The 27893-nt window shown below is 42.7% G+C and overlaps 2 protein-coding genes and 1 long non-coding RNA gene across 7 annotated transcripts in view; 2 read left to right on the top strand and 1 right to left on the bottom strand.

Annotated features, from left to right (window-relative positions):
• The window catches only part of LOC119459443 (uncharacterized), a 307019-nt gene that overhangs the window by 39106 nt on the left and 240020 nt on the right, over positions 1 to 27893 (bottom strand). The window lies entirely within an intron of this gene.
• On the top strand, positions 211 to 26366 carry LOC119459442 (uncharacterized). 3 transcript variants are annotated; one of them, XM_049670373.1, is made up of 7 exons: positions 211 to 280; positions 3378 to 3434; positions 16020 to 16082; positions 19055 to 19123; positions 22240 to 22320; positions 22512 to 22589; positions 26157 to 26366. In XM_049670373.1, exons 1-6 carry the CDS (start codon positions 223 to 225, stop codon positions 22547 to 22549), a joined length of 366 nt encoding a protein of 121 aa, XP_049526330.1. In that variant the 5' UTR covers positions 211 to 222; the 3' UTR covers positions 22550 to 22589; positions 26157 to 26366. The 3 variants fall into 3 exon arrangements, with proteins under 3 accessions (XP_049526330.1, XP_037577148.1, XP_049526331.1); XM_037721220.2 differs by having other exon boundaries at positions 19046 to 19123; XM_049670374.1 differs by lacking the exon at positions 19055 to 19123.
• LOC125946658 (uncharacterized) lies at positions 8794 to 11978 on the top strand. The gene is made up of 3 exons (XR_007467748.1): positions 8794 to 9025; positions 9789 to 9892; positions 11913 to 11978. It is a non-coding gene; the product is annotated as an uncharacterized LOC125946658 (long non-coding RNA).

Below are 27893 nucleotides of genomic sequence, written 5' to 3'. Positions count from 1 at the left end.
ACGTTCAGACGTTTTACGACCGACAAAACTAATATCCATACTACGTATATATCTATACTAATTTGCTATCACAATCGATACTTCACCTTTCGGACGAAACTGCGACTTATTTTCAGTTGTCGCCAGTTACGTGTGTGACGCTTCATCAAAAGAACATTTGCAAACGTTGCGTATTAAATTGCTATACTCTTTTTTATTTTTCCAGGTGGTGGATATGGTGGAATGATGAACCCAATGAGCATGGGGATGGGGATGGGAATGGGAATGGGAATGGGCTTCGGTAAGTGAAGTTACTTCTTTTTATTATTTTGATTCGTCTTGTTGTGTATGATGGCTGAAGTGACGTCGAGAAGGTTATTTTTTATTTTACATTGCCACATGGTGACGCGTTTTGTCCCGCATTTACCTGCACCTGAAAATCACGGGCACAGAATTCAGGAAGATATAAAGAAAGTTGGCAACCAAGTACAGCGTAATTGACAGTGTGCATAGACAACCAGGAGTCATCAGAAAGTGAGTGAGATAAACAGAGACTGCGAATTGAATGCAAAGAATGTAAACAAAATGACTATGGATATACAACAACGGGAAGAAAGAAATTAGAAGAGAAAATCTGTGCGACAGCACAAAGACAGTGCCTCGGTATTTGAGGCTCGAGCTGGTTGCCTAAGGACAAAAACGTACCGGAGCAAATATTCTCAACAAGATCAGGCATGTGTATGAAGACCACTCAGGTCTTCCTAATGCAATTCGAAGGAATTGACTCAGTGAGACCTATAGGTAACATACACCTTCCAAAAGCGCTTGGATTTAAAGTGTAAGGAAGCATCAACCGGTCAGCATTCGATATAAGCAAGAGACGTTTAGAGTATTGGTGGAAAAATGCTGGGAAGAGACTGATACGGCCGGATGCGCTACACGCATAGGTTACCGTACAAGTTAGAGAAGTGTTGAGGAAGAAACAAGAAAAAAAAAAGATTAGTGAGATGTATAGAAATAGGCTAGAATGAAAATCATGGATACATACCTGTGAAATTGATCAGGCTAGGCGACAATTTATCCCATGCTTGTTTTATAGGGGATGCCAATAAATCATCATCATCATAATCCTCATCTTCATGTTAATTGTAGGAGTAAAGATCAAACATTATTTCATGCTGAAATGAGTAGTTTTACTTCCATTATCGTTTGAAGAAATAATAATAAAGTAGAACCTCGTAAGAGTGAATCCATCAGAACAGGGAAAAAAATTCACTATATCAGTATTTTCGATACAGTTCTGGTTGACCACTTATCCATTCCTTTAACAACAATAACCTTTTTGAAACCATGGTTGGAATATTGTGGTACATAATAGCTTAAATTCCTTTTGATTCAACGCCAGGTACGCATACTTCGTTCTGATGAGTAGAGTTGAACTTTTTTTTCTAATTTTGTGACAAATGTTTAGCATAGCGCAGACAGTTTATAACAATCATACTCAGCCTCGCTTCTGCATTAAATCTGATTATAATTACATGTACAGCTGTAGCGATCAGCGCTTGAGGCTGCTGGCACATCATGGTTATCGTTCGTTTCATCTTCAGTGACATCAGATGAGACCGTTGAGTGCTCATCACTTCATATGACAGCATGTCAGTAGATTAGGCTGCAGTGTCACATTCTACCGTTTCTTTCATAGTTGCGAGTTTCGTCTAAACGCACCCTATTGACAAACGTCAAAAGAGCTTGTTGCCTTCTCACATGTCATTTTCGCTGCAAGAAGCGTTGGTGGAAAGCACTCCAGCTTTTGAGAAAAACATTATTGGTTTGGCGAGAAACAGCATCCTAAGAATATGCAGTGCTGCGGTTAGATTTTAGCAGGTCAAATGTGCTGACTTCGTCGGATTTAAGAACAGGGCCGTTCGCAAAAACGTTCTTACGCTAAAAGCGTTCTCGCCAACCAATAGAGACGTAGGATATATTATTAACGAAGGCGATCAGCCAATGAAAAACAGCAAATACGAACGAGAAACTTTGTGAATTCGGACCCAGATGCCTACTTTTTCCGACGATAATGCACTCTGTGTCATAATTGTTCCTTGTTCTAGTGGTTTCAAAGAATCAATCTCATTTACAGGTAGAAGCAAGAGCTTGTTGCCTACCAAGTTCGGCGAGTTGTCGGTAGGGTGCGAAGACCATCGATCAAGCAGCAGCGTTACATATAGGTTGTGTCCTCGATGAAAAGAATAAACATGCCCACATGGACGAGCAAGAGAAGGTCGCATGCAACGTTAAATGTTGATTTAGCCATTTCGGAGACAACTGGTCCGGGCTGTGCGTTGGGGGACAGTGGTGCACACGCGCACCGGTTTTGAACTAAGACGCGGATTAAAACAAGTACTTTATTGCGATAGCAATTATATGGGCCTTCCAGACGCATTTCTACCGTCTTTGTCGCCGTGATGTTCCGTATGAAGTCCGAGGGCGATAAAATCGTCACCGCGCGCCGTATGCTGTATGTGCGAGTGAAAGCGTGCGATGGTGAGCCGGCGATAGCGACTCCATATCGTGCACGCAAGGGAGGAAAGCGGGAAGGAAGCGCGCCGTGTTCCGTCGCGCACAACGCTCCAGGGCGAGGGTAGGGAGGGGGGGGGACGTTCTACTACGCGCACTCCCGCCCGGGCTGCAATGCTCCGCAAGGCTACGGGGGGAGGGTAGGGAGGGGGCGGCTTGTTCTACTCCGCGCGGTCCGGGCGCCTGCGCGCGTCCGCCCGGGCGCCTGTATCTTGAAAGCCATCTGTGACGTGGACACAGCCCGCCGTGCGCTCTGTTTTCGCGGCTTAGTTCACGTTGATGCGAGACGCAGCATGAAGATCTTCTTTCTGGGGTTTTACGTACCAAAACCTGTTCTGATTATGAGGCACGCCGTAGTGGAGGGCTCCGGATTAATTTTGACCACCAGGGGTTCTTTAACGTGCACTACAACGCAAGCACACGGGCGTCAGCATGAATATCAATTCGCTCTCTGTTGCTGCCGCGTTTCCTCACTCTAGCGGTTTGACAGCGAGCTTCCGCGCTCATGGAGTGAGATAGTATGTTCATGTTTGCTTGTGCGCGCATGACACCGCGTTCGTTAATTTAGTTAGTATGCTTACATGTACATCTGCAGCGGGAAAATATTAGCACAGGTGACCAATGACCGCCGTAAGGAAACATAAGCACAAAACATTATTTAAACATAAAAGCTTGGTTGGGTGTGGTACAGCACTACATTATTCGAGTGTAGAACAGTTCACTCAAGCACTTTAGGATTGATTTTAATGAGTGCAATATACTGTTGATTTACAAATTATTTTAGGACCACCATGTCCTAGAGACCTCTTTTTTGTTTTCAGGCGGAATGATGCGTGGAATGATGGGTGTAATGATGGTAAACCAAGTAAGCAAGTCGGGTAAGTGGATCAGCTACAAAACCAAATTCTTGTGCACTAACAAATGGCTGCAATGATGTCTCAAGAATAAAGCGTTTTCGCAGGTCGGATTAGTTCTGTCGCTTTTCGCGCTTTAGCCTTGAGTAATGCTTTTTATATCATGTACTGCATATGATTGTGGTTGCGCCTTCTTTCATTGAATGTCTACGTGATTATAAGTCTGCTCGACAAAGCATGTGTGCTCCTTTTTTAGATTTCTCGATGTTAAATATAATAATTTCTTACACCAGCCTGGTTATGTGCACAACATGTCGTCCAGCTAGATGCAAACAATTTTTATGTCACAGTACGTGTCATTTAAGCACCGCAATTTCATAGTTTATTTAAAGAATGGTTGAGCAAATTCTCGGAATCCACTAGTAGCACTTTATGCGTCGAACAACTTGACCTAAGGCCTCCGTGTTTAACTTCATTGAACATGTACTTACGCGCAGTATACCTGGAGAACTTTCGTATTTTTAACTACGCAATATTCACCAAGGTTGATCGTTGGGCTAGTTGGTTCTGCAGTATGAGATATTTTTCAGCGTTATAAGACGGGAACAACAAAATGGACACACACAGCGCCGATGTCGGCCTACTTTCTTGCTCCCATGTAATACGCCGAAAAAATATCCATAAAATTCATCGGTTGATTCTTGTTCGCGTGCACAGAACCATTATATTGTTCCAACGCCGAAAGCAATTACTGAATACTTTAGCAAACTCATGCCGAGACTTTATTAAAAAAAGCACGGCCTTGCTACATGACATGAACCGTTGCAGCATTTGCCACAGCCCTTTCGACCAACTCGATTTTTGGTGCTTTATCTGAATAATTACGCATAATAATTTATCTAAATTTCAAACTATTGACTTCATTACCAAAAGTTCATGAAGTACAAAAGCGCAGCGGTTTACAGAAATAAAGAGCAGTATTTTATTTCTGAACAAAAGTAGGTTACCGCTGAATTTGTGGCTGCTCAGTGGCAAAGAAACAATCAAAGTAGTCACAAATAGGTTTGCAAGTATATGGCATTGAAATGTGTATTATCCACGCACGATCAGCACATTTCCGGACCAGTCGTGGGAAGCCAAGAACATATTTAGTGAGGCCACGAAGCGTAAGGTAATGAGTTCGTCATTGAACAAGGCTCAAGAACGCAATTATACAGAATTGACAAGAAGCGAACAAGCAAGTTACGGATCTATTTCTAATAAACCTGTCGATGCGGTGATCCCTCCTGACGGAGGCATGCAGTGTTGTCACGCACGTTACTGGAGCACAAAGTTAATCTTACTCTAGAGATATTCCCGTGTGTTGGATGCGTTAACGAGTCATGAAATATTTATAAAACCGATTTAGAGTACCCGTGCATTGATGCACAAGGGAGGGGAATATACGTATATATGCAGGCGTGTGCGGCCTGAATCAACACCAATTCAAGGCAATGACAAGTGCGTGTTGTCTGCGGGGACACTGCTCGAAAGATGATGATCTATTTGCAGCGGAGCGGTGCGCCACCTGACACTTAGCGGCATGTTTCGCCGTGTTTTTCCGTAGTGGGGACAGATCTCGTCACCTACACCGGCGGCAGCCACGCCATACCCATATACAGCAGCCGCCGCCGGAGTACGGTTGGTCACTGTTGATAATGATTCGACGCGGATGGATAAGGCGCTAAAGAGAGATACTGGCTTATAATGATCGGAACATCATCAGCGTACCTGGCGCCGCCACCTGCAATAGTTTGCTTGCTTCATCAATTCACTTTGCACCGCCGTCCACAGCAGGTGATGTCGCCGCAGCGCTGTCGTTTATACTGGCCATATCAAGTTTCATAAAATTCATAATGACACCGGGCTGCGTGCAGATGAGCCAGTGGCACAATGCTTACGCACACGCGTACTTAGTCAACAAAGTCCTTTCGATTTTTTTTTGTGCTGTACATTAATTTCTTTATAGCGATTCGTCTTACGTGACGGATGGACGAACGGATTTCATCGTCGAATAGGCATAGAAATGCTTACGCATTGAAAACTGGCAGTGGAAGAGACAAGCACATTTTACACGTGGCTGATTTGCTCTGGAGGAGTCAGCAGTGCCACGAACAGACTTGGGGCTGCGCGCACACATAACACATAAAATATGAATGCGCTATATTTTACTGTATATAGGATGCATTGTATTCACGTTATTATATTAAAATTTGTTGTAGAATAGTGCGTAGCTTTCTTTTCAAGAAAGCGTGTTTCGACACCAAAACCTCTACCGTTCTATGTGGGAATGCTCAAAACCACCCGGCGTATACCTAGAAAACCCAACGCCTCCCTATCCCTGTTAGATGCCGCTCTTCCCTTACGAAAATGAATTTAGAGTTCCTTTAGAACTCCTAATGAGTTCCTATGAAGTCAAAAGGAACTCTATAGGAACTCGCGCTCTATCGAGTCGTCTGCATAGAATCTCTATACGAAGTCTAAAGCAACCTGTCTATAGAAACATGTCATTTCACACACAATAAAAGTGCAATAGAGGGTGTATTGACGTTATATGTACTGAATTCTATAAAGTATTATTTAAAGAACGTCTTTAGAACTTCTAACGTGACCTCTCTATAGAATAGCTCTCCATTGGCTTTCTATAAATGCTCTATAGAGGGTGTATTGATATCTTATGTACTAAATTCTATAGAGGAACGTTTATAGAGCGTTTTTAGCACTTCTAATGCAGCCTGTCTATAGACTGGCTCTCAATTAGCCCTCTACAAATGTTCTATAGAGGGTGTATTGATATCTTACGTACTCAATTCTATAGAAGAACGTTTATGGAAAGTTTTTTGCACTTCTAATGTGACCTGTCTATAGACAAGCTCTCCATTCGCTCTCTATAAATGTTCTATAGAGGGTGTGTCGATATCATATGTACTAAATTCTATAGAAGAATGCTTATAGAACGTTTTTAACACTTCTAATGCTGCCTGTCTATAGACTGGCTCTCCATTCGCCCTCTGTAAAAGTTCTATAGAGGTTGCATTTACATCGTATGTACTAAATTCTATAGAAGAATGTTTACAGAAACTTTCTAGCAGTTCTAATGTGGTCTGTCTATAGAGCGGCTCTCTATTCGCGCTCTTTAAGCATTCTTCAGGGTGTTTCACTTACCTTGTGCCAAACATAAAAAAATATGCAAATGCAACGTAGCTGGAGAGAACCAAGGTAATGTTTGCCGTCGCCCTCAGATGCTCAAATTATTTTTACATTCCGCCTAATTCAATAATTAGTCTTAATTAATTATTGAACTTCTCAAGTATTATAATTAGATAAAAATTATCAATGAGAAAATTGCAGCGCAACATGAAATACTCGCGACACATATTTCTGTTGTCAATACACGCTGCATAAAAGTGTTGTTACGAGTGTGAAAGAATCCCGCGAATAGACGCAAAGTGCCTCGAACGGCCAGTCGCGCGGCAATATTTCAGAAGTTGATTAATTATTTAAGACTAATTATCTAATTAGGGGGAATGCAAAAAATTATGTGAGCATCTCCAAGCGACGGCTAACAACATTACCTTGGTTTGGATAGTTCAGTCCAGCAACGTGGCATTTGCATATTTTTAAAGTTTGGCTCAAGTTACGTGAAACACCGTGTATGGAGGGTGTATTGACATCATATGTATGAAATTCTATAGAAGAATGTTATGGAATGTTTGTAGCACTTCTATTGTGGCTGCCTATAGACTGGCCCTCCATTCCCACTCTATGAGCGTTCTATAGTGTGTGTATTCACATATGCACTGAATTCTATAGAGGAACGTTTATAGGACGCTTAAAGAAGCTACCGTGCGGCCTTTCTATAGAATGGCTCTATATTTGCACTCTATAAACGTTTCAATAGAAGGTGTCGAATACTGCTGAATAATATCTCAAAGTGTCTTTTTAACTCGAAAAGACAACAGTGCAACCATGCAAATTTTTTAACTTGCAACAAATGATATGTAAAAACAAATTATATACGCTAGTTCAGAGCGAATTGGACAATCGTTCTCAGCAGAGAACGTACTGAGATATTGACACATAATAGTAAGATTCACGTACTGTAACACGTTTAGATATTTTGCTTTTTAGCTCGATGTACAGAGCTGTTGCTAAGCTCTTGTAAAATTACCACTCGCGCCAATTTCCAAGGAATAAAAAGCCTGATTATTTCAAACCCGTTCCATGGGTTTTTACTATCAAGCAAGAGCATCTTTATATTCACTGAAGAAGGCGAACAAAACAAAAAGCGAAATTACACAAAGTAACGTCAAGGAAGCGCATTGTGATTTCTATCGCCGATGCAGGTGAATCACAAAGATGACCAAGGAACACTAAACAAAGCTACGCGTAAGCAGCCGCGTCTATCTGCATGGAACGCAGTGACTGCAGCACTTGGCAGCAAACACACAGAACGCCGCGGCACATTTTGGCCTACGTCACTAAAATGCGACGCATGCACGCTGCAGAGACATACGGTTTTTTCGAAGAATCTTCGAAGGTCGCACGATACACAGAGAAGGCACGAACGACATGAGTGCAATCCGCGCACGATAAACACACCGACACGAAAGCAAGATACGGACGACATGGGTATAACCTGCGCCACACGAGCAAAATTAAGAACCATCGCATATTTGTTGCTTTGCGACGGACAATTACAAAGTACACGGAAACATCGCACACTGCCATGTGTACCTCCGAGATTGTGTCAAAAATTTCTGGGCTACATTCAGTGTTGAAGACAGCAGGAAGCTACTTAAAACGAAATTACGGCCCAAGTAGCGCAGCTAACGGCTGCGGGAAATGTCATTTAGGCACTTTAAGGCAGGTGATCGGAGTTCAAATTGTTCAAATCGCGCCCCAGCCACGGATTTCTCAGGATCACATAACCGGATCTCGAAGGTCATGCTTTGTTGGCTACTTTGGTCATGGAATTTCTTCCTGCGCTAAATTGTAGTGTACAATATAGACTGATCGATGGTTCTTTTTGTCTCGCAACATATATATACGTAATTGGGCACAAAATGGCACAAAAACGTGCTGTAGTGGTTATTATTGCTGGCATCACGGAGGCCATAACAGCCTCACAAGTATACAGACGGCGCTGGCGGCGCCGGTCCCACGCGGCCGGTAAAATAAGTGGTGTTGTTAATCCTCCGTCTTGAATGTACCGGTCGGTAGTGCACGCTGCTTCGATGTGTTTGTTTGATCGTGTGTTTTTAGGTTTGCCGTGATGAAATGTGGTGTAGTTCGTGTGCACGAAAGTGCTGGAAGGTAGCCTGCGTCTCGCTGCAAACTCGCCGTATGCGTGGCGCACCAGGCAAATGTGGACCAACGATTTTCATGCCGTGGAGTGTGTTCCCTTTGTCTTGGGTGGTCGTGAAAAGTTTTGTGGACGTCGCGATGAAATAATGCGTATTATTAGCGTGCCTCAGCTCGTCCATTACGCAACGGCATGTATGCTGGATCAACATCGTCGACGCAGCACTGGCAACTCGGAGAGTTCTTTTTGATCTCATCGTACTGTTCAAAAGGTAAGCAATCGTAGTTGCTAACTACACGTGTGTTGTGCGTGCTTATCGTGTGCATAGAGTGCCTTGCGGACGTAGGAAATAGAACACCCACGGCAACAGTGAAATCTGTGCTGATGCTTGCGGCGCACTGGTTGTCAGAATTTAGTTACGCAAATTTGTTCCCACAATGCGGAATTGATAATTCTGATAAGCGTTTTCTTCCGCTGAGATAGATTACGTTCGGAAATCATCTTGTGCACCTGTGCGTGAGCTCCCGTTTTTCTGCTGCAGTTGCATAGTAACGATCCACCTGCCTCTTCACCGATTCTTTCAATGACGTTTCCTTGCTTATAAATGCTTCGACGTTGTGGGTAATCTCTGCTTACGAGGTTTTAGGCTTACGAGCAGCAGGAAAAAAATGTAAGCCAATCACAGCTTGCTACTTACTAGTATAGCTTTCTTTTCATGACAAGCTGTGCTGACATAACTTTCACATAAATAAACATGGTAGGGGAAAGTTGCTTAATCTAGGTAATAAAAAAAACGACTCTCTAAAAATTTTTTAAATACATTGTAATGTGCAGTTGCGACGTGCCCAAAAATTTACTTTGATGAAAAGGTCCATATTATCAAGCCATTCAATAATTTCAACCTTTTGCTCTCCTGCCATCATGTACTAGTGCAGACATTGTTTTCGTTACTATTTCAGGCGCTCCTTGCATGTGTTTACGATATGACAGCTTTATTGCTCCACTGCTATAAGCTAACACAACTCATTTTGTAGTGGCGAGGCCTTGGCCCGCAACAGTGTCCACTAAAAGGAGGAGCCCCCAGAAATGCAGACCCCATACGAGTGCCTGCAGCAGCATGGCTGGATGCTCATGTCAGGTATGTATGAAATGTACATGTTCCAAAAAAGTTGGATCTTGGTATCATTCATGGTTCAGTTTAGCGACACATTAGTTTATGCAGTTTACTAAAGAGGATAAATATTTATGCAACTGTATTCAACTTACTTACATGTGTGCGTAAAGATTATGCACACATTATCATGTTCCGTATAAAACTAGACCTAACATGTCCTGATGTTTAGTATTTTTTCCTGCATAAATTGTTTGGCTGCAACATAAATTTTATTTTTGTTTATTACACAGTATGTTTATCGCTTTTTAGTTTGGTTTTATTGTCTTAAAACTGTTTCCTATGCTGTTGCATTTATTTCCATATTTTCCTGTTTGTGCTGCAAGCTCATGCAGTTACCTGTGCATGTAAGAATTTGTAGTGTAGTTTGCCACATATGTCACAAGTCTAAGCACGTAGTGTGCACACCATTGTTTATCATTAATATCTTCCCAGTTATTTCTGTCCTGTTCCCAGAAAAACTGTGTCTGGCAAATGCACATTTGATTAGCTTGAATTTGCTGAAAATAAATATGAAGGTCAGTATTGGCTCTGCTCAGTTACTTCAGTAATAAATAGGCAGACTGATTTCAATCCCTTGTCATCTAGAAAGGATATCTTTTTTTCGTGCATTATTAATGAAAGCTCGCTCACACATGTCTTCTTAGTTATGTGGTATGCCTCACTGATTTCTCTAGTTAATTTTTCAGTGTAGGTGAACACAGATGAACAATCTTAATCCTACATTATGCCCTATTGTGACAATGCATGGCCAAGTAGGACAAGCATACTGGTCTTTTGAGTGAAATGTGGTCATCTCTTAGGCACATGTTTAGGCACCGGCCAGTTTGCCCTATGTAAGTTTGACCACATGTGAAAGGAGTACAGTACACTACCTGTGACACGTAATGGACAAATTTGGTGGTATTTCTCACCGACGCAAGCCTCCCTTGCCTGCTTGCCTTTCTCAATTCGCTTGCGGGCTGCCATGCATATCCTGCCTGCTTTATTTTTCGCTAGAAATACATGTGCATAGCAGTGTACAAGTGAACTAAGAAAGGCACCCTGGCCAGGGAGACTTGCTTTATTAAAGATACCATTAAATTTGTCTTGTGTCTGTCAGGGGTAGTGTTGTCTATTTCTGTGATCATATGCATATTTGGTCAAATGTACATGGCGCAGACTGGCCGGTGCCTCAACATGCGCCTAGGAGAGAAAATTATACGGACCACGGGTTGAGCGATAAAGCCAATTTTTTCCTCTGCCTGTGAAAGCAATGCGAAATTGAGGACGGCAGTCCAAACTTGGCATTGCAAACTTTTCATTGTAAACAACCCTAAAAAAGTCTGATTGGTCCCCATGCAACAGATAGTTAAATGCATTGTTATCATGATTGCTCAAAATCTCAAGCTCCACGTGAGAAATTGAATACTGCCATATTACGCATAGCACATACGAACTATGGCGACCGGCAGATGTAATATTGTTTCACCCGCTGAACAATAGAAGCCAGTAGATCATTCTCTTTTTCTTCCAAAAATTTGTTTGCTATGCGTAGCGCGATGTCTATATAGGAGCCTTAGTTCATGGGTGTTCCTGCTTGCTTACATATGTTAAACATAAATGTGTTGTCATTACAAGATGACGTTAATGTGCGACTGGGCTGCTGTCTTTTGGAAACTCTTTATTTTTGTCACTAGCAATGGCATTCTAATGTCGGGGCATTGGCCTAGTTCTAGTGTCACAAAATCTTGGGAAAGTGAAAATATTCTCAAAAGTGATTGCCTGAGAACTGTCCCTCTTCACGGAGATACTTCTGCTACTTTCTTGTTATAATTTTTTTTCTCAAATACTTAAATGAAACAGTGTAGTGCTACAACTATATACATATAAATATTTATACCACATTTGTAGATATATATATTTGTGACATGTTTGCGCCTGCCTATACATTATGGCTAAATGTTTATTACACCTTTTTAAAATGATTTTCAATTGTATTTTGCAGGCTTCACCGTGGCAGAGTACCAGGCGGAACCAACGAGGTTAAAAGCTAGCCTTTCCTCGCTGCTTTGGAAGTGAAGTAGTGGGCGATCATGTAAGAATGAACTTGCAACATGTGAGCAGTAGCCAAAGCTTCATACAGGTCATGCTGGTGGTAAAAACTGGAATGCTGAGACAAACCACATTATTTATTTATTTAAGTATTAAATAATTTACATTTATTTGTTTATACCTCACTAAAGCCTTACATGCCTCCAGGAAGGAATTAGGTAAAATGGGAAAGCATTATTAAATCAAAGTAAACACGTCATTCAAAAAAGCATCATTCGCATAGCACAAGCATGATGTAACATTTTTTATTCAAGTGACGTTTCATACAAATCCACGAAAATTCCAAGAAACGAAGCTGTTAAGTTAACAACTCTTACTAAAAAAAACAGTGATACCACCGTTCTGTTAGTTGCACCTAATCCATAACTAAAGTTGGCGAAATTGACGTATCATATACTGCTCTAAAATACAATCATTAATTTGTGAGTAGGACGTGCAAAATGCTTAGAAACATTGGAACATTTCACGCAAGCTGTAAATTCATATATCAAATTCCTTGACTTAAAACATAGCTGATCCAGTCTGCAGAACTGTGATATGTGTTTTTATTGCAGAGTTGGGGATTATTAAACTTCATGCTTTTACTTTCAATTATATGGACACTCAGAAGCAGATTTCTGCCGTCGGCGTCGCCGTGAGGTTCCGTATGACGTCAATTGAGATGAAATCGTCGCCGCGCGCCGAACGTTGTATGTGCGAGTGAAAGGGCGCGAGGGAAAGGGCGCGAGGGACGCGCGCTTTCACGGGGAGTGAACGCACGGCGGAGAACAAACGCGCGTTCTGCTCTGTGCTCCCTTAAGGGCTGCAGAAGTAGGCCTCTCTTTCCTCCTCTACAATCACCATATATGTAGAGCAAACGTGCCTTCTTCCGACGCACGAAAGGCCGTGGGGGGGAGGGGGAGGGAAGGGAGGCGACGTTTAGCTGCGGCACCAAGTGCCTATTTATATCAGAGGCTCCGGCAACAGTCACCAACGCCGCAAGAATTTTGAGCGAACGCGGGCAAAACGCCGACGGCGTCGACAACAGTTCTGCGTGTTGCCGGTGCTGCTGCATGTCCAAGTTTATACAGCTGATAAAGCTGCTATCATTACTCCGTATAGCTGTCTTCAAATTTGCTATCGCAATTGATGCTTCACCTTTCAGGTGAAACTGCGACAACTTTTTCTTTAAACCTGCCTATTTTTAATAATTTTTACTTTAGGCTCTGAATTGAAATTCTTCCAACAACCGGTAGACCTTAACTTTCTCAAATGCTACAAATTTAATTCAAAATAGCCTTGTGGTTGTCTCAAAACCATTTAGGAATTTCACACGTATTAAGGAGGGACATCGGAGTTGGTCCTTAGCTAAAGCTCGAGGCCAATTCCGATTTGCAGAACAGAATTGTGCTTGCTAGTTTTTTCTTTTTGTGAGTTATAGTTCTAAACCTAAGTTTTTTTTTAATTGTGCAATTTTCAACCATTCTTAATAAAAATTGGTCTAAATGTAAATAACACCAATTAAAAATGTTTTAAATAACAAACATCAAGTTCAGTCCTGTGGTTGCCAAGAAAAACGATTTCACTATTCACATGCATAGGAGCTCCTGAGCTAAATCGTTTTCTTAGGTATTGGTGTGCGTCAGTCATGTTTGTATTTCCCAGCATAATTTTGGAATATTGAGCCTGATCTCAAAATTTGCCTTATAACAACATTCAAGCTTATTAAGCTTTGTACAATATATGATGCACTTCTCCAGGAGTACCACTGTTTGCTGCATTTTTACAAGGACTGCCAGTGTTCTTTTTACACTTCAAAATAGGCCAGAATGCTGTGTTTTATAAGTTTAGTGTGGTTTTGTGGAGCTGACGTAAAACATTGCAGTGCACATATATCTGTGCACATTGATATCAATCTACTTTCAGGCTTTAGTATCCAACCGTTTAATGTGCATTGCTGGAACAGCAGGTCCTTCTGCAGTTTTAATGCGAAGCTTTCTTGTCTTAGACAAGCCTGCTTTTCTCAGATGTCAACTCCAGTCGAGTGTGCCACAAATGTTTTCCTGTTTCGTATGTTAGCACCACCAGCTTGATCCGTGAAGCGCATTGGCAGCTACAGTTTGTGTGTTGCAAGTTCTAGGCTGAAGCATGTATGCTGACTGTTCTAAAGTGTGTATGTAGTATGTATGAGGCATGTATCTAGTCTGAAGTGCAATAAACGTTTAAAACAGATCACTTTGTGGTTGTAGTGCCAATTATTTTTGCCACTGCATTTACTGTAATCGTTAATGCCTACAGTACAGTTCTCTAGAACCTCGGCAAAGTACAAGCATATTACAAACATCGACATAGGTTTTATAGAGATTTGTCTTTTGGGTCTGTAAAGCAACTGCAGAGAAATGTTCTAAAGAAATTTGTCTTTACAATCTTGAAAGGAACTCAATAGAAATGTTCTATAGAAATTTGTCTTTAGGATCTTTAAAAGAACTCCGTAAAAACGTTCTGTAGAAATTTGTCTTTACAATCTTGAAAGGAACTCAATAGAAATGTTCTATAGAAATTTGTCTTTAGGATTTTAAAAGGAACTCCGTAGAGATGTTTTATAGAAATTCGTCTTTACAATATTAGAAGGAACTCCATAGAAATGTTCTATAGAAATTTGTCTTTAGGATCTTAAAAGGAAATCCGTAGAGATGTTCTATAGAAATTAGTCTTTAGAATCTTAAAAGGAACTCCGTAGGAATGTTCTATAGAATTGTGTCTTCAGAGTTCCTATAAGAATGCGGTGGCCAAATAACTGTTGGAACTCTATAGGAAAATTCTATAAGCAGTCAAAATAAACACAATAGAATTCTATCGAACAAGTTCAAAAGGCTCTCTAAAAAACACATTAAAAATTTTTGTAAGGGTTTCCAGCTTGAAGGCCTTGGACGACCAGCGATACCTGATTGACCGGGCCAGCCGGATAGCAACAGCAAATGGGGCCCTGGACTGAGGGCTACACCCTCTGGGACTTCATTACAAAACAACAAATAAAGTTTTCTACTACTATTAATACTACTATTTTCTGAAATGTCATTGGGGAAGCAACGTGTATTCGATTGTATCCTAAAGGCCTTCGCAGATAATACCTCACATTGAACTCCGTAAACGTAATATGAGCGTGCCCACATGCATCCTTATGCATCCTCAGAAGCAGAATAGGAACGAATTTATTTCAGGAGACATTGTGCTATCGTCCTCCTATTGTACCGGCTGCGTTGACTTCGTGAATATCGTATAGTCTGAATCATTATTGTCTAGTGGTCCACCACTCTACTTGGCCGCCACCTTTAGCATAAAAAGAATACAGGCAAACCCCGCGTTGAGACCACGCATGTTCATGCCACATGATAGATCCATGCGATAAAGGACAAACGCAAGTGGACCCTGGCAAAGCTACCGTGAGGTAAATGTTGCGGACGCTGGCACAGTCCGTAGCAGGTCACACCCCCACTCTACACAAGTATGATTCTCATTCTTTGTGTTTTACTGCTAAGCAAGGACTTAACTTCGCTTGTTAGAGCATTCTTGAAGACTTTTCTATAGCTGTGCCAAAACGGAACACGCGAAGAGGCACAAGCACTTTTCAAACCATGGGAATGAGAAACCAGACATAATAAAAGAAAAAAAAAACGAAGATAATCTACCCTACCGATCCTCCAAAATCCTTGTAGTACTCAAATTCAATCCTAGGAACGCGAGAAAGTGATTAGTGCAGCTGAGCGCAGGTAAGACTGCTGAGAGCGGCGGGTGTACTCGTATCAACAAATTGCAGAATCGCATGCACAGGCCTTTGGATGTCCGTGAATAGCCCAAGGTGGTTCAATTTAAGCTTCAGCCATCCACTATAGTCATAGTCCTTTTGTTGTGTTGGAAGGGTAAACACAATCACCACTGCTATCACATGAGTGTACAGAACATTTGCATTAAATGTTTTCAAACACGAGTACGTGCACCGAATTTTCACTTTTTTTTCTAGTTGGTAAAGCATTGGTGGACATAACGAAAGAGGCTGTGGCAGCAAAACGAATTACTGCTTCGGGTAAGTGCATCTGCCACTTTCGTTGCAAAAAATATCTTGTAAAAGGTGATAGACCTTAAAAGTGTTTCTTAAAAGCGCATTACTGTCGAACATACCATGCTGTGGTACTTATATACCTACTTGAAAAAAAAGTGTACAATCATTGCATTCTGCCGGTGCTAACATATGGTGCAGAAACTTGGATGTTAACACAGAAGCTCGAGAACAAGGTAAGGACCGCACATAGAGCGATGGTACGAAAAATATTCATCCTAACTTAAGAGACAGGGTTAGAGCAGTGTTGATCAGAGAGAAAACGGGGATAGCCGATATTCTAATTGACATTAGGAGAAAAAATTCAGGCCCCTTCCACTATGTGAAGATAGAAGACCAGCGCTGGTGTTTGTTTTGTTTATTTATATTTTTTTCATTGGGTGGTTACGTTAAATGGTTGCGGACGCACCCATTTAAACAGAACCTAGCCAGAACCTAGCCATGTACAGCTTCGCTGTAAATAAATGAAGGTGGTCAGGCTACGTAGTGCGTAGGATGGATAACCGGTGGGCCATTAGAGTTACAGAGTGGGTACCAAGAGAAGGAAAGTGCAGTCGAGGACGGTAGAAAACTAGGTGGGGCGATGAAGTTGGGAAATTTGCAGGCGCAAGTCGGGGGTAATTGGAGATCGCCGGGAGAGGCCTTCGTCCTGCCGTGGACATAAAAATAGGCTGACGATGATGATGATGATATATTCACTGCAGTTAGGTTAAACCCACTGGCTTCATTCGCATAGCAATTCTTTATAAAGCCTTGTTGCGCTCAATTTCCATGGGCACAATTGCCCATTTTTACCTTTCTTGACCGAGCAGAAGTGTGCGCTTAACTAGGAGGTAGTGGTGTTGGAGAGTACAGTGCATCAGGATATCAGGTGAATAAAGACTGTTTTCGTTTATCGATGCATTATCTCAAAGAAGGTGCAATTCACAGAGGTATGACAATGTCAACTCTGTCACTTGCTGTCTGCCGGCTCTCTCAAAAGTGCTTCAGATTCCTCTCTTGCTCCATTCAAAATGTTTCCAGATGGTTGAACAACACAAATCTTTGGGCGCGCTGTTGCTTGCAGTGACTATTCTCATGAGTGTAAGACAAATAAAAGCGCTCGAAGAGCACTTCAACCATATTCGTTAACACTCTTCGCCGGTTTACTCATATTACACGGCCAGGAACATTATCATCGTTGATATCTATGGAGAATGTGCGCTCGTCAGGTAAAGAATGGCGTTCTGACATCCGCCATTTCATTGTCCAGTGCTGAGCCAGAAAAAAACAACCTTTAACGAATAATAATTATAAGCCTCAGCATGTGTTTAAGCCGTCTTAGGGCTTCCTCCAGATTCTGCCACACCTGAGCGCCGTGTGCGAGAACACGAGAGTTTGCTCACGCGGCAGCGAGCCCTACGCCGCAGACCCCTATGTAGCCATGGTTACGAAATGCACCAATTCTCTTGGGTCCCATGATGCTTCATCGAAGGGCTGCCCCAAAATGAAGAAGGGAAAGGTGGTCTTGAAGCCGATGGCAAGAGATCATTCGTCTCGTCTGGAAGCTGTTGCGGCTGTTAGAAAGCGACTCTCCCGACGCCGTCGGACTTCAAAGAACGGCGATGCCTCTTTGAAGAGTACGCCACATCCGACATCACCTCCTCCTCTGCCCTCTAGGCCTGGCGGAATCCAATATAAATCTGACAACAAGGTTATGGCGGAGAACAATAGAACTTGGTCCGCACTACTAAAGCCACAAGTGAAGCCATAGCCACAGCAGAAGTTATAGCGAAGCCACAGCCGGAGCCGGAGCCACGTCAAGTGATACAGCGCACCACACGGCTGTAGAATGCACAGCCTGAGTTCCTGACAAATTGCCTGAAGAAGACCGGCAAGTGGTTACGATGCTCCGGTCTCTGCCCTCCAAGCTTCTAGCTGACCGCCAGTAAAACGAGACGTGAGAAACGAAATTGTGGAAAACTAAGTATGAAACGCAAATAAGTTGTTTGTTTGAGTAAGTTGCTTGTTTGAGTACTATCTGCATAGTAATTTTCATTTTATTATCATTCATGCTTACGTTTCAAGCAAACATTTTTCACTCCAACGCAGGTTGAAATTGCTGGCTGTTCTTCGATTGACATTTGATACCGAGCCCACCGTCGCCTAACAATAACATTTGCGGAAGTCCGCTAAGCAGCTTCGCTGCTAAAGGCACCGAAAGTTCTCATGCGGTGGTAATGGGGATAAGTGTGGAAAAGTGGAATAAGCAATAAGGACTAAGTGTGTGAAATGTTGGTCTTGGAATCCTGTTGCAGAAGTCACAAAGATAGCTTTATGTCGACATTTCCGCGTCTCTGATGAACACCTACTACCAAGAGGGTGGGATCTACTGAGGACATAATCGAAGTCCAAGCCCAGCATTTCCTACAAGCGATATAGGCTCATGGAATTCGAGAGATTCGCCAAAAGGTTTCCAGTGGTGGGTGTATAACACAGCAGTTCGGCGATGAATGTCCTTTTGAATGTGAATGACCTCTCCAAGATCATGAACTGATTTCATGGGCCTTCACGTTCGCATCTCTCGGCATCAAATAGCTGAACGTGAGGTTATTTCACCTAATAATCTGCCTATTTTGCCGATGGCCGAAAGGATTTCAGCATCCTGCATGGACTTTGTGATCTGGCTTTCCAGTTAAAGTTTAAATGTCTCCAGGGTGGTTACCAAAGTACAATTTGTCCAGTTCTTACCACAAAGTTCAGAGTTTTTATGCTGAGATGATGATAAGAAATAATCTTTGGGAAACGCTGCTCTCACCTGGCCACCTAATTGTACAGGCGCCCGTGTTAAATACAGAAGCTCAACACAAAATCCACTCACAGCAACCTACAGCATCTTTGATAAGCGTGATGTTCACCTATGCTTACATACTTGTAACAATAAATTTTAGCTGCCGCAGGCGCAGGTGGTGGTGCTGAGGATAAGGGTGAAAGCGAAGGAACAGATGGAGGTGCTTCGGGAGGTGATGGTGAGTACCATTTCATATTTTAATCCCAATTACTATCAGAACACACAAAGGCTGCGCTAAAGAGTTGATATGTAAGTGTCGGTGGATGTGTTTGACGAGGTTAGAAAAATATGAGTGCTGTCCCCGAAAGCGTCATCAGAATTCAATCTCGACAATTTTGAAACCTTTCATGACCGAACCCTGACTCGGTGGCCTCTCCGCATAACAAATAACACAAATATAAACATGCTCACTAACTAGTGCACAAGTTATGTTCTTCGCTGCGTTTGCCATGACATTTTTTTATCTACTATATCGCGTTCAGATGGAAGGACAGGCGCTTCAAAAAAAGTATTTCAAAAGTGACATGTTGACAAGTGAAACGCGATGTCGGGGATGAAATGTTTCCTCTAACTTCGACATGAAAACGTGCCTTATAAAGTCAGTCGGTACACATATACGAAATATCGAAACAATCTTTGAATATATTTTCCTGTTTGAATTGTAGTGTTAGTTTTCTTCTCTGCAATATAATGTATCCCAATGCGCCCATGTATGCGACATTAGATCACATTATGATCCGACATCATTTTTTACCCTCTTCGATTGCACTTTCCTTTGCCTTCCCCAATTCTTTCTCGGTTGATAGCGAATTCTCGATAGAGTACTGAACTCACTGCTATTTCCACATTGCCACATTTAGTGTTTCCAAAAATTCAGTGGTTGTGTTCAACTTTTTATACCTGCCACACTGCTTGCTTATGGGGGCGATAAATAGGAGTATTATTTTATGGAGGCGGAGGACTCCTGAAATCGCGCGAAGGGTTTTGACGGTGGACCCATGCGCTTACTTGGGCGGTCAATACGAGACTTGCTGAGACGTCATGCTAAGTCTTGCTTGGGTAGGCTATAAAACGATTTCGTGGAACTAAGCAGCAAACCATCCCTCAGCTACTGGCTTTAACTTGACATGAAGTCTCTACTTATATTTCCATTAGGTTTCTGCAAAAACCGTGAATGATGTGCTGCAACTTCTGCATCACCTCATCGAAAACGAGGGATTTCCCCCCAAAAAACTTTATTGCAGGCTAAGAAATGCAATACTTTTTGTGACATTTTAATGATGAAAACACGGGTAGATTTTTACCGGAAATTATTGGAAAAACAAATGTTCAAGGCATCGTGTCTGTCACAAGTTGCCCAAACAAATGAAGTTACTCTTACAATAAAAGCAGAAATAGTTTGTATTAATTTTCGAAAAGAAGTTAAAATGGTTGAAATGAAGGAGACGTAATGAACAGAGCAAAATTTGTTCCAGAATTGTGAGGGCCATGAAGTGGTTGCTTAATGAAATGGTGAGCCCACTGGATAAGTACACGCCACAACAAATTCAACGAAGTTAGAAAACGATGGGAAGTTTTACTTTAGTATCCTTTAGGAGAATTCAACTTCATCTTTGCAAAGATTGGCCATACCGAAGAGGTGGGCAATGTATGTCGGAAGAAACAAAGCCATAGTGTGGAGAAGACAAACAAGCAAAATACAATAATCAATGTTTCAATAAGGTCACTGAGGGCTCGTGTTTGCCAAGCTGATGAGGAATTTTCCTCCCAATTAAAGTAATTATCTTTGGTTATTAGAAAGATGCGTTTTCGTACAATCCGTAGTAGGTGATATGAAGTTAATAAAGCTGGAAGATACAGGGCAAATTTTTTTAGCCAGAGTACCTACTTGAGACTAAATATCCGCATCTTCAACATGAATGCAACCACAAATATACTTTCCGCAGGTTCCGCAGTTTATTCCAGTTGATTGCTGAAATAGGCAGTGCTGAACAGCGGAAAGGAAACCACTCACGACGTTGAGAAGTATGTCCTGTGGCAGAAATCACGTTGTGGTTTGGAATTCACTTGAGTGCAGCTGTATGTGCCGGAATCAGCAAGCTGATCGCGATAAATAGGTGTGTCGTTCGGTGCGAACAAACTACGACGTCACAGTTGCAGGTCGACCACCGCAGCCGGCTAAACTCCACCGGTATCCTTAATAGTAAATAATTTTATTGCGATATCAATTATATGCACATTCGACGCGCGTTTCTGCCGTCGCCGTCACCGTGATCTTCCTTAAAAAGTCCAAACACGATAACGTCATGGCCGCGCGCCGTACGCTGTATGTGCGAGTGAAAGCTTGTGAGGGTCAGCCGACGATCGCGGCTCAATCTCGCGCGCGCGAGTGCGGAAGGGAGGCGAGGGCGGCTGCTGCTGCTGCTTACGGCGCAGCCGCGCGGTCGCCATATCTGGAAAGCGATCTGCGATGTGCACAAAGTGAACTCCTGCGCGGGCCTCATCTTCGGAGCGATCAGCGATGTGGAGAAAGCTTGCCGATGTGCCGGCAGCTTCTTATGCGCTGTGCTTTCGACGTTTAGTTCGCGTTGAAGCGAGAGAGTGGACGAAGGTCAATTCGCTCGCTGCTGCTGCCACGCCTTCTCACTGCACCGTTTTGACAGCGAGTTTCCGCGGTCATCGAGCGAGAGTGTTCCTGTTTACCTGTGCGCGGGGGACACCGTGCCTGTTAATTTAGCTAGTAAGCGAATGTGTGCAAGTTTATACGGCTGACAAGACAAGACGAACGATTAGCCGCAAAGGGACAATAAAAATGTCAATAGAAATGTCGTTCAAAGTTTGCGATATTTCTCGAATGATGCGTAATGAAGGCACTTGGTGGTACTGATTCTTGAAGCAGTAAGTCATAAACGAGCACCAAATTGAAAAGAAAAGTGGAACTGGCACTTTGAGAAGGCTGCATTGGGCCGTAATATTTGATTCTTTATAATGAGATGAAATAAAAAAAATGTTCCTTGGAATCAGCAGTGAAGAAGCAGGCTAGTCGATTTATGTGCCGCATAGGTTTAGCAGTTGGCCATAGTTAATAAACGTTGGTTTTGATATGTTAGCCGCAGTCTTCACTTGAAAGTATACGTTGTTCTTCGCTTACTGTACAAAGTCATGATCTAATCAGTGCAGTGAATAGGACTATCCACTTTCACTAATGCGTGTCGATCAGCGCGCAGTACCATGACTTTGTTTCTTTTAGAATTCAGTAAGGAAGCTACTTATCATACGCTCATTGGTCCACAGGAGAGGATAAAAAGGATTCCGAGAACGCGACAGATTCCAAAGACGCTGGAAAAAAACCCACTACGTCTGAGAAAAAGTCAGGTATGTATATTCGCGCAGTTGTCACTTGAAAGTATACATCGTTCTTCGCTTATTGTGCAACACCGTGGTTTGCTCTGTGGAAGCAATAGCACCATCCCCAATACTACATGTCCGTCAGCGCGAAATTTCATCAAATATTTGTTTTCTAATTCACTGAAGAATCTAATTATCATATGCTCATTGGTCCGCAGGAAAGGATAAGGAGTCCAAAGACTCGAAGGATTCGTAAGGTGCAGCAGGAGAAACTACTACACCGGACAAAGAGTCAAGTATGTATTTTCTCGTATCCTTGTAGCACACATCTGGTAGAAATAGAGATGTTGGCGACATGGTTCGAAGCCCGAGTGAAATTATGACACATGTAGTGAGGCGAAAAAGAAAAAAAATAGGTCTAGTGCAAATGGGGAAAGGCCGAACGCAGAAGAATAAACAAGATAGTGCTCATGTTCTGTGAGGTGTTCTGTACGTGTCCACCTAGTGGACGTGTCCATTTCGTCTGCTGCTGAATTGCTCATTGACAGGGGTGCCTGTCTCCTTCGCACGCGAACTCACCCCAGCCGAAATGGACATGTAGCAGCAGTAGGCGAAATGGACATGTTCCTTAGGTGGACACTTGCAAAATACCTTCCTGGTGAGGTCAGTGTTGTAATGTTATATTGGCGGAGTCCACAGGATACAGACGACAACTATGTAGATAACGCTGGCTATATACTGCAGTTCGCACAATCACCCGTTATTTCCAAGGACGGTATTATTGAACTGCACGAAACGACACAAACGGCACAGAAAAGTTACAGCGCTTGTCCATGTATCTTGTCTGCCTCGTTTCGCCCTGGCAATAGTTTTCAGTATAGATTACCAGCGTGTCCAGCGTACCATCCTTTTGAACCATATTGCGATTTCATTAGGCTCTTTTCCGTCGACAGCACTGTCCGTGCAACTTTTCTTCGCTAGTCGACCGTGTCGTTTCCCTCTGTCTATGGCTTTCGGTATTTTTGAACGTGTGAGGTGGGTGACGCCATCATGTATGATTCACCTCAAATCATAACGACACTTCAACTTGACGAATTCGTCGCTCGGAGAGTTGGGTAGACACTGAAGGCTGTTTACGTTCAAGCATCGGTTAAAGTTAGACTGAAACACTCCTAGTTTCGAAAACACTTCAAGACGCCACTACTTTTACAGCAGGTGTGGGCAAGGGCTTCACATAACAATGACAAATCTTCCAAGGACTCGTGATTTCTAGAAATGCTGAGCGACGGCAAGAACTCATGGAAATTGTTATCACTGTCATCCAAGCTCAGCAAAAACCCAACAAGGAGATGAAAAAGCCCGATCCTTTTGATTAGAAAGCTCAAGTCCAGAGACTTGGATTCAGTTCTACGAGCAAGCATGCGAAAACAACTCATGGCACGAGCCCAGCGAGCGCACCAGGAACAATCGTCTGTTTCTGACCGGACTGGCGAAAAAGTGATACGAGCTCCATTACGCTGGAAACACGACTGACACGTACTTGGCATAAGTGGAAGGGGAGCTTTCTGGAAGCTTACGAAAACCCTCTTGAAAGATGGCACCACGCTATCTTTGTTCAAATATCACTTAGGAGAGTCCACGAAATACTTCTGCGGGAAGAGGCCGCAAGCGTATGACTTCCGGAATCTGCAGTCTTACCACTGACTATTCATGACCTACCTAAAAACCTTCATAAGCAAGTGCAATTGTGATCGCTTAAAGGTCATACAAGGGCATTATGGTGCATTTCATCATACGCTGCCTTTCTTGAGTCATCGTACATGCCTGCAGCCACCATACTATGTCTCACAGAGAGGTTCACCTGTAGGACACGAACAAAAACTTGGGTGGAACGTGATAGCATTCAAAGATCCCTGACTGCTTCTCATGCTTCCCAGCAACTGCAGCTTATCTAGCCGTAATGTTTACAGAGAAACACTGGCGGCGAACGCTATGCACGAAGGCAAGCGTTCTGTTTTTTTTTTTTTTTTTTTCGTTTCCCCGCCCGGGCGGGCGCCACCGCCATTGCCGCGAATGAAGCGCTATGATTGGTAGAAAGCAAGGGGCGCACGCCGCTCTGTGATTGGTATAAACGCGGCACCCACCACGCTGGGATTGCTAGCGAGTTTCACTCATGGTCAAAGCCATTCGCACCGTGCTCACTGTGTAACCGGGCCTTAAAGCTATCGCTTTAAAATTGAAGATAATCAAACAAAGCACCGCGGAGTGCTCAAGCGAGCACTCGACTAGCGCCAGAGCACCAATATGTCTGCTATTCTATTAGGCGATTTCATTATAGTGCGGAAAATCAATGGCGGCCCTAGCACAAGATATGTGGGTCCATTTAATGTGATCAAACCGCCTAGAAAAGACGGAATACTCAAGACCACCGGGTAGAGAACGGAAGATGGTGCGATGGAAATAGCAGCCGTAAGTAACGTCATTCGTTATGTCCAGTAGAGGGATAAAACAAAGTCCGGGAGAGTGTAGTGAGCTAGAAAGATAAATCACTGGTCCAGTGTGAAGTGGCAAAGAAGAACTAGTCAGTCTTGGAATGTTATTACAGAACCCCAGCTAACTTTGAGGTGTGCACCCTCTTCTGATTTGTCCTTGCATTGTGACACGTCCAGCTACAGGCACAAAACAAACGAAACGCTCTGCACCTATGCTCATTTTATGGTGTAGTCACCGACAAAAGTTACCCTAAATAATATTACATGTGCTAAATAAATTCATCATCCCCTTAGTAATGAGGTTCTGAGTCCCAACCTACCGCGGGGTCTTAGACTTACAACAGTGGGAGTAAAATCTGTAGGAGCCGAGAACATTTGAATGTAGCAGCAGGAAACTTGGCGTGGAAAGTTTCAGCAACATAGATACGACTTCAACAAGTAACGAACAATAACCAAAACGTCAAAAGCGGCGCGGCTTTTGCCATTATTTACGGCGAAGACTGATGCTAACGTATAAAAAAAAGTGGTTGTTTCGCCCGAAAGGCCAAGAATCGATTGGGATGGCAAATTATTAGACAACTATACGAAGTAAGAACTAGTAGTTTCATCAGCCGTATAAACTTGAAAAATTGGGTTACTCAACATTGTGTTAGTTAATTGGGTTAAATTAGCAAGCACGGTATCATGTGCGCGCAGGCAAACATGACCGTGGACACTCGCTGTGAAAACGCTGGCGTGAACAAGCGTCGCTTAAGCAGCGAGTGAATTGACCTTCGTGCTGCCGCTCGCTTCAACGCGAATCAAGCAGCGCCCACGAAGCTCTGAACCATCGGCGCAACTGTCCGTCGCTATGTCCCGGTCGTAGCCCACTTTCAAGATAGAGCCGTACTCAGCCGCCCCAATCGCTGCCAGCCGCCACCGCAATAGAAGCAGTGCTGAAGTTTTCGTCAGGTGCAGACATCGTACTCAGCCGCCCCCAATCGCTGCCGCCGCCACCGCAATAGAAGCAGTGCTGAAGTTTTCGTCAGTGCAGACATCGGTGATATTTCATAATAAATACATTTAGTTTTTATATCATTTTGTATCGCATGTCCATGTAGTTGCTTTTGCGCCCATTTAAGAATTATAGTCTAATCAGACAAAATAAAGCAGGCTTTATGTTGGGTCCACTTCTGTTGGCGTCGGTTACTCACAGCCGCGCTAAAAAAATCAAGTGCTTGCTAATAAATTTCGTGGAGCAATTTCCCGCGCTCGGCGCTGCCTCTGTATATTTTCTCTTTCGTGTATATTGAATTGGTCATGCCAAATTGAACGCATATTTTTTCCTGTGACTGTTATTACCTTCCAAAACTTTTTTTTACCTTATTTCAGCTTGACTCGGCATTGCCACGCTGCCGCAGCGGAGATCAACACTCGAGATGAAAATAGTCTGCGAGAATGACTTAATGGTCCATGATATCACGCGCTCTTCTAAATGCAGGAAGTCAGTTTAGACACCCTGATATGAGGCGCGCGATACTTCGCCCCAACCCTTCATGCGCCTCGAAGTCATCTCTGTAAATAAAGATGTTTTTACGACCACACTGTCTTTTTTTAAATAAATATAAATGCTAGGTCAAGCCATCAAGACCTCAATGCGACCCTCCGATAACTGCGAAATTGAAGTGTATTGAAAGAGAATGCTGTCATCCAGCGCCTGTATCACAAAGGTATGGCGGCAACTTGTGCACCTTCATTTTACAAAGCTTTCTTTCGCGCTATACAAATGATCCCTTTGTAGATTTGTGTTCATGTGAATGACAATTTTCTGTTTTATAAACTTTTATGCAATGAAATATAAATTTTTAATTTGTAAAATTTAAAATTTATAAATATTTTGAAGTTTTATGTAGTTTTATAATATCTTAGACTAATTAGCGTGGTTGAAGAATGTAAGAATATTCAGCGAATAGCCGCATCTTATGGAAATAGGAATGCTTTCGAATTGATTATGGCCCTGTAAATACCACATATAGTACTAAATGAAATGGCAGCTACTTAGTTTTTGCGTGAAAGAATATTGAAGAAAGGAGTTTGCTCTATTATCACAACATTGATGGAGTCAAAGGACACAAATAAAACACAGGAAAACCACAGAGCTCGCAGGAACAAAGCGAATGGGAAACTACATTTTTCGTGCATGGCACCACACGTGGGCGCAATACCCCATGGTTTTGTTACACCGGTGTGCGGAAAAGTTATTTCAATGTAAATAGAGCACAAAAGTGCATAAATAGCTTTACAACTTGTGAATTGAACATTTACAGTTTAAATACGCAGGCTGAAAATATAGTTATTATGTTAGTATGAAATAATGATGTAAGCTCTCTGAAAAACTACTGTCTCGCTACTCCGGTCCTTACCGGGTCCTTCGCCAGGTGACCGACGTGACCTACGAGATCTCTCCGGTCACACCTACTACTCGCCCCCTCCAAACTTCCCATGGCATCGTTCATGTCAGCCGCCTGAAACGCTACCAGTCCTCTTCTACCTAGGAAGCACCGGGATGGCGCTCCCACGCCGGGCGGACATATGTTACACTGCTCTGCACAATATTGCTACATGACGAGCAAGAGGAACACGAGCTGGGGGGCTGAAGAAGACGACGCTTCAGTGACTCACTGGTGGTGTCAATCATTGTCAATCGTGTAAATATTGTAAATATATTTTCCCGTCTTGCTTCTTCCCTCCGTCACAATATCTACAGCTATTGAATCTGCTCAGAGCTGTGCCGCAAGGTTCGGTAATTCAGATTTCTCTTTTCGTTTTCACAAATTAGAATCCAGGCCAGAAATCCACCAATGTTTTACTCTTTATAAAGGTAATAATTGCCTTGCAGACAGCCTGACATGACAGTCGCTTACAATGAAGATTTAAGTGTATAATTGCCTTAGAGACTACTTCTTCACAGAAGGCGCATATTTATTGCAATGATAAATATTTCACAGTGAACAAGGCTGTTAACCAGCACAACTGTAGTGGTAGTAAACGTGGCTATGCAGACGCGCCGATTTATCAAATCCGTGTTTTCTCATGGTAGCAATTTTCACTGCATCACTATGTTTTAAT

Source organism: Dermacentor silvarum, chromosome 7, assembly GCF_013339745.2.
Source record: "Dermacentor silvarum isolate Dsil-2018 chromosome 7, BIME_Dsil_1.4, whole genome shotgun sequence".
In the NCBI taxonomy this organism is placed as follows: Eukaryota; Metazoa; Arthropoda; class Arachnida; order Ixodida; family Ixodidae; genus Dermacentor; species Dermacentor silvarum.
Note: the sequence above shows the minus strand (reverse complement) of the source record. Positions and strands in the feature narration are given on the sequence as shown.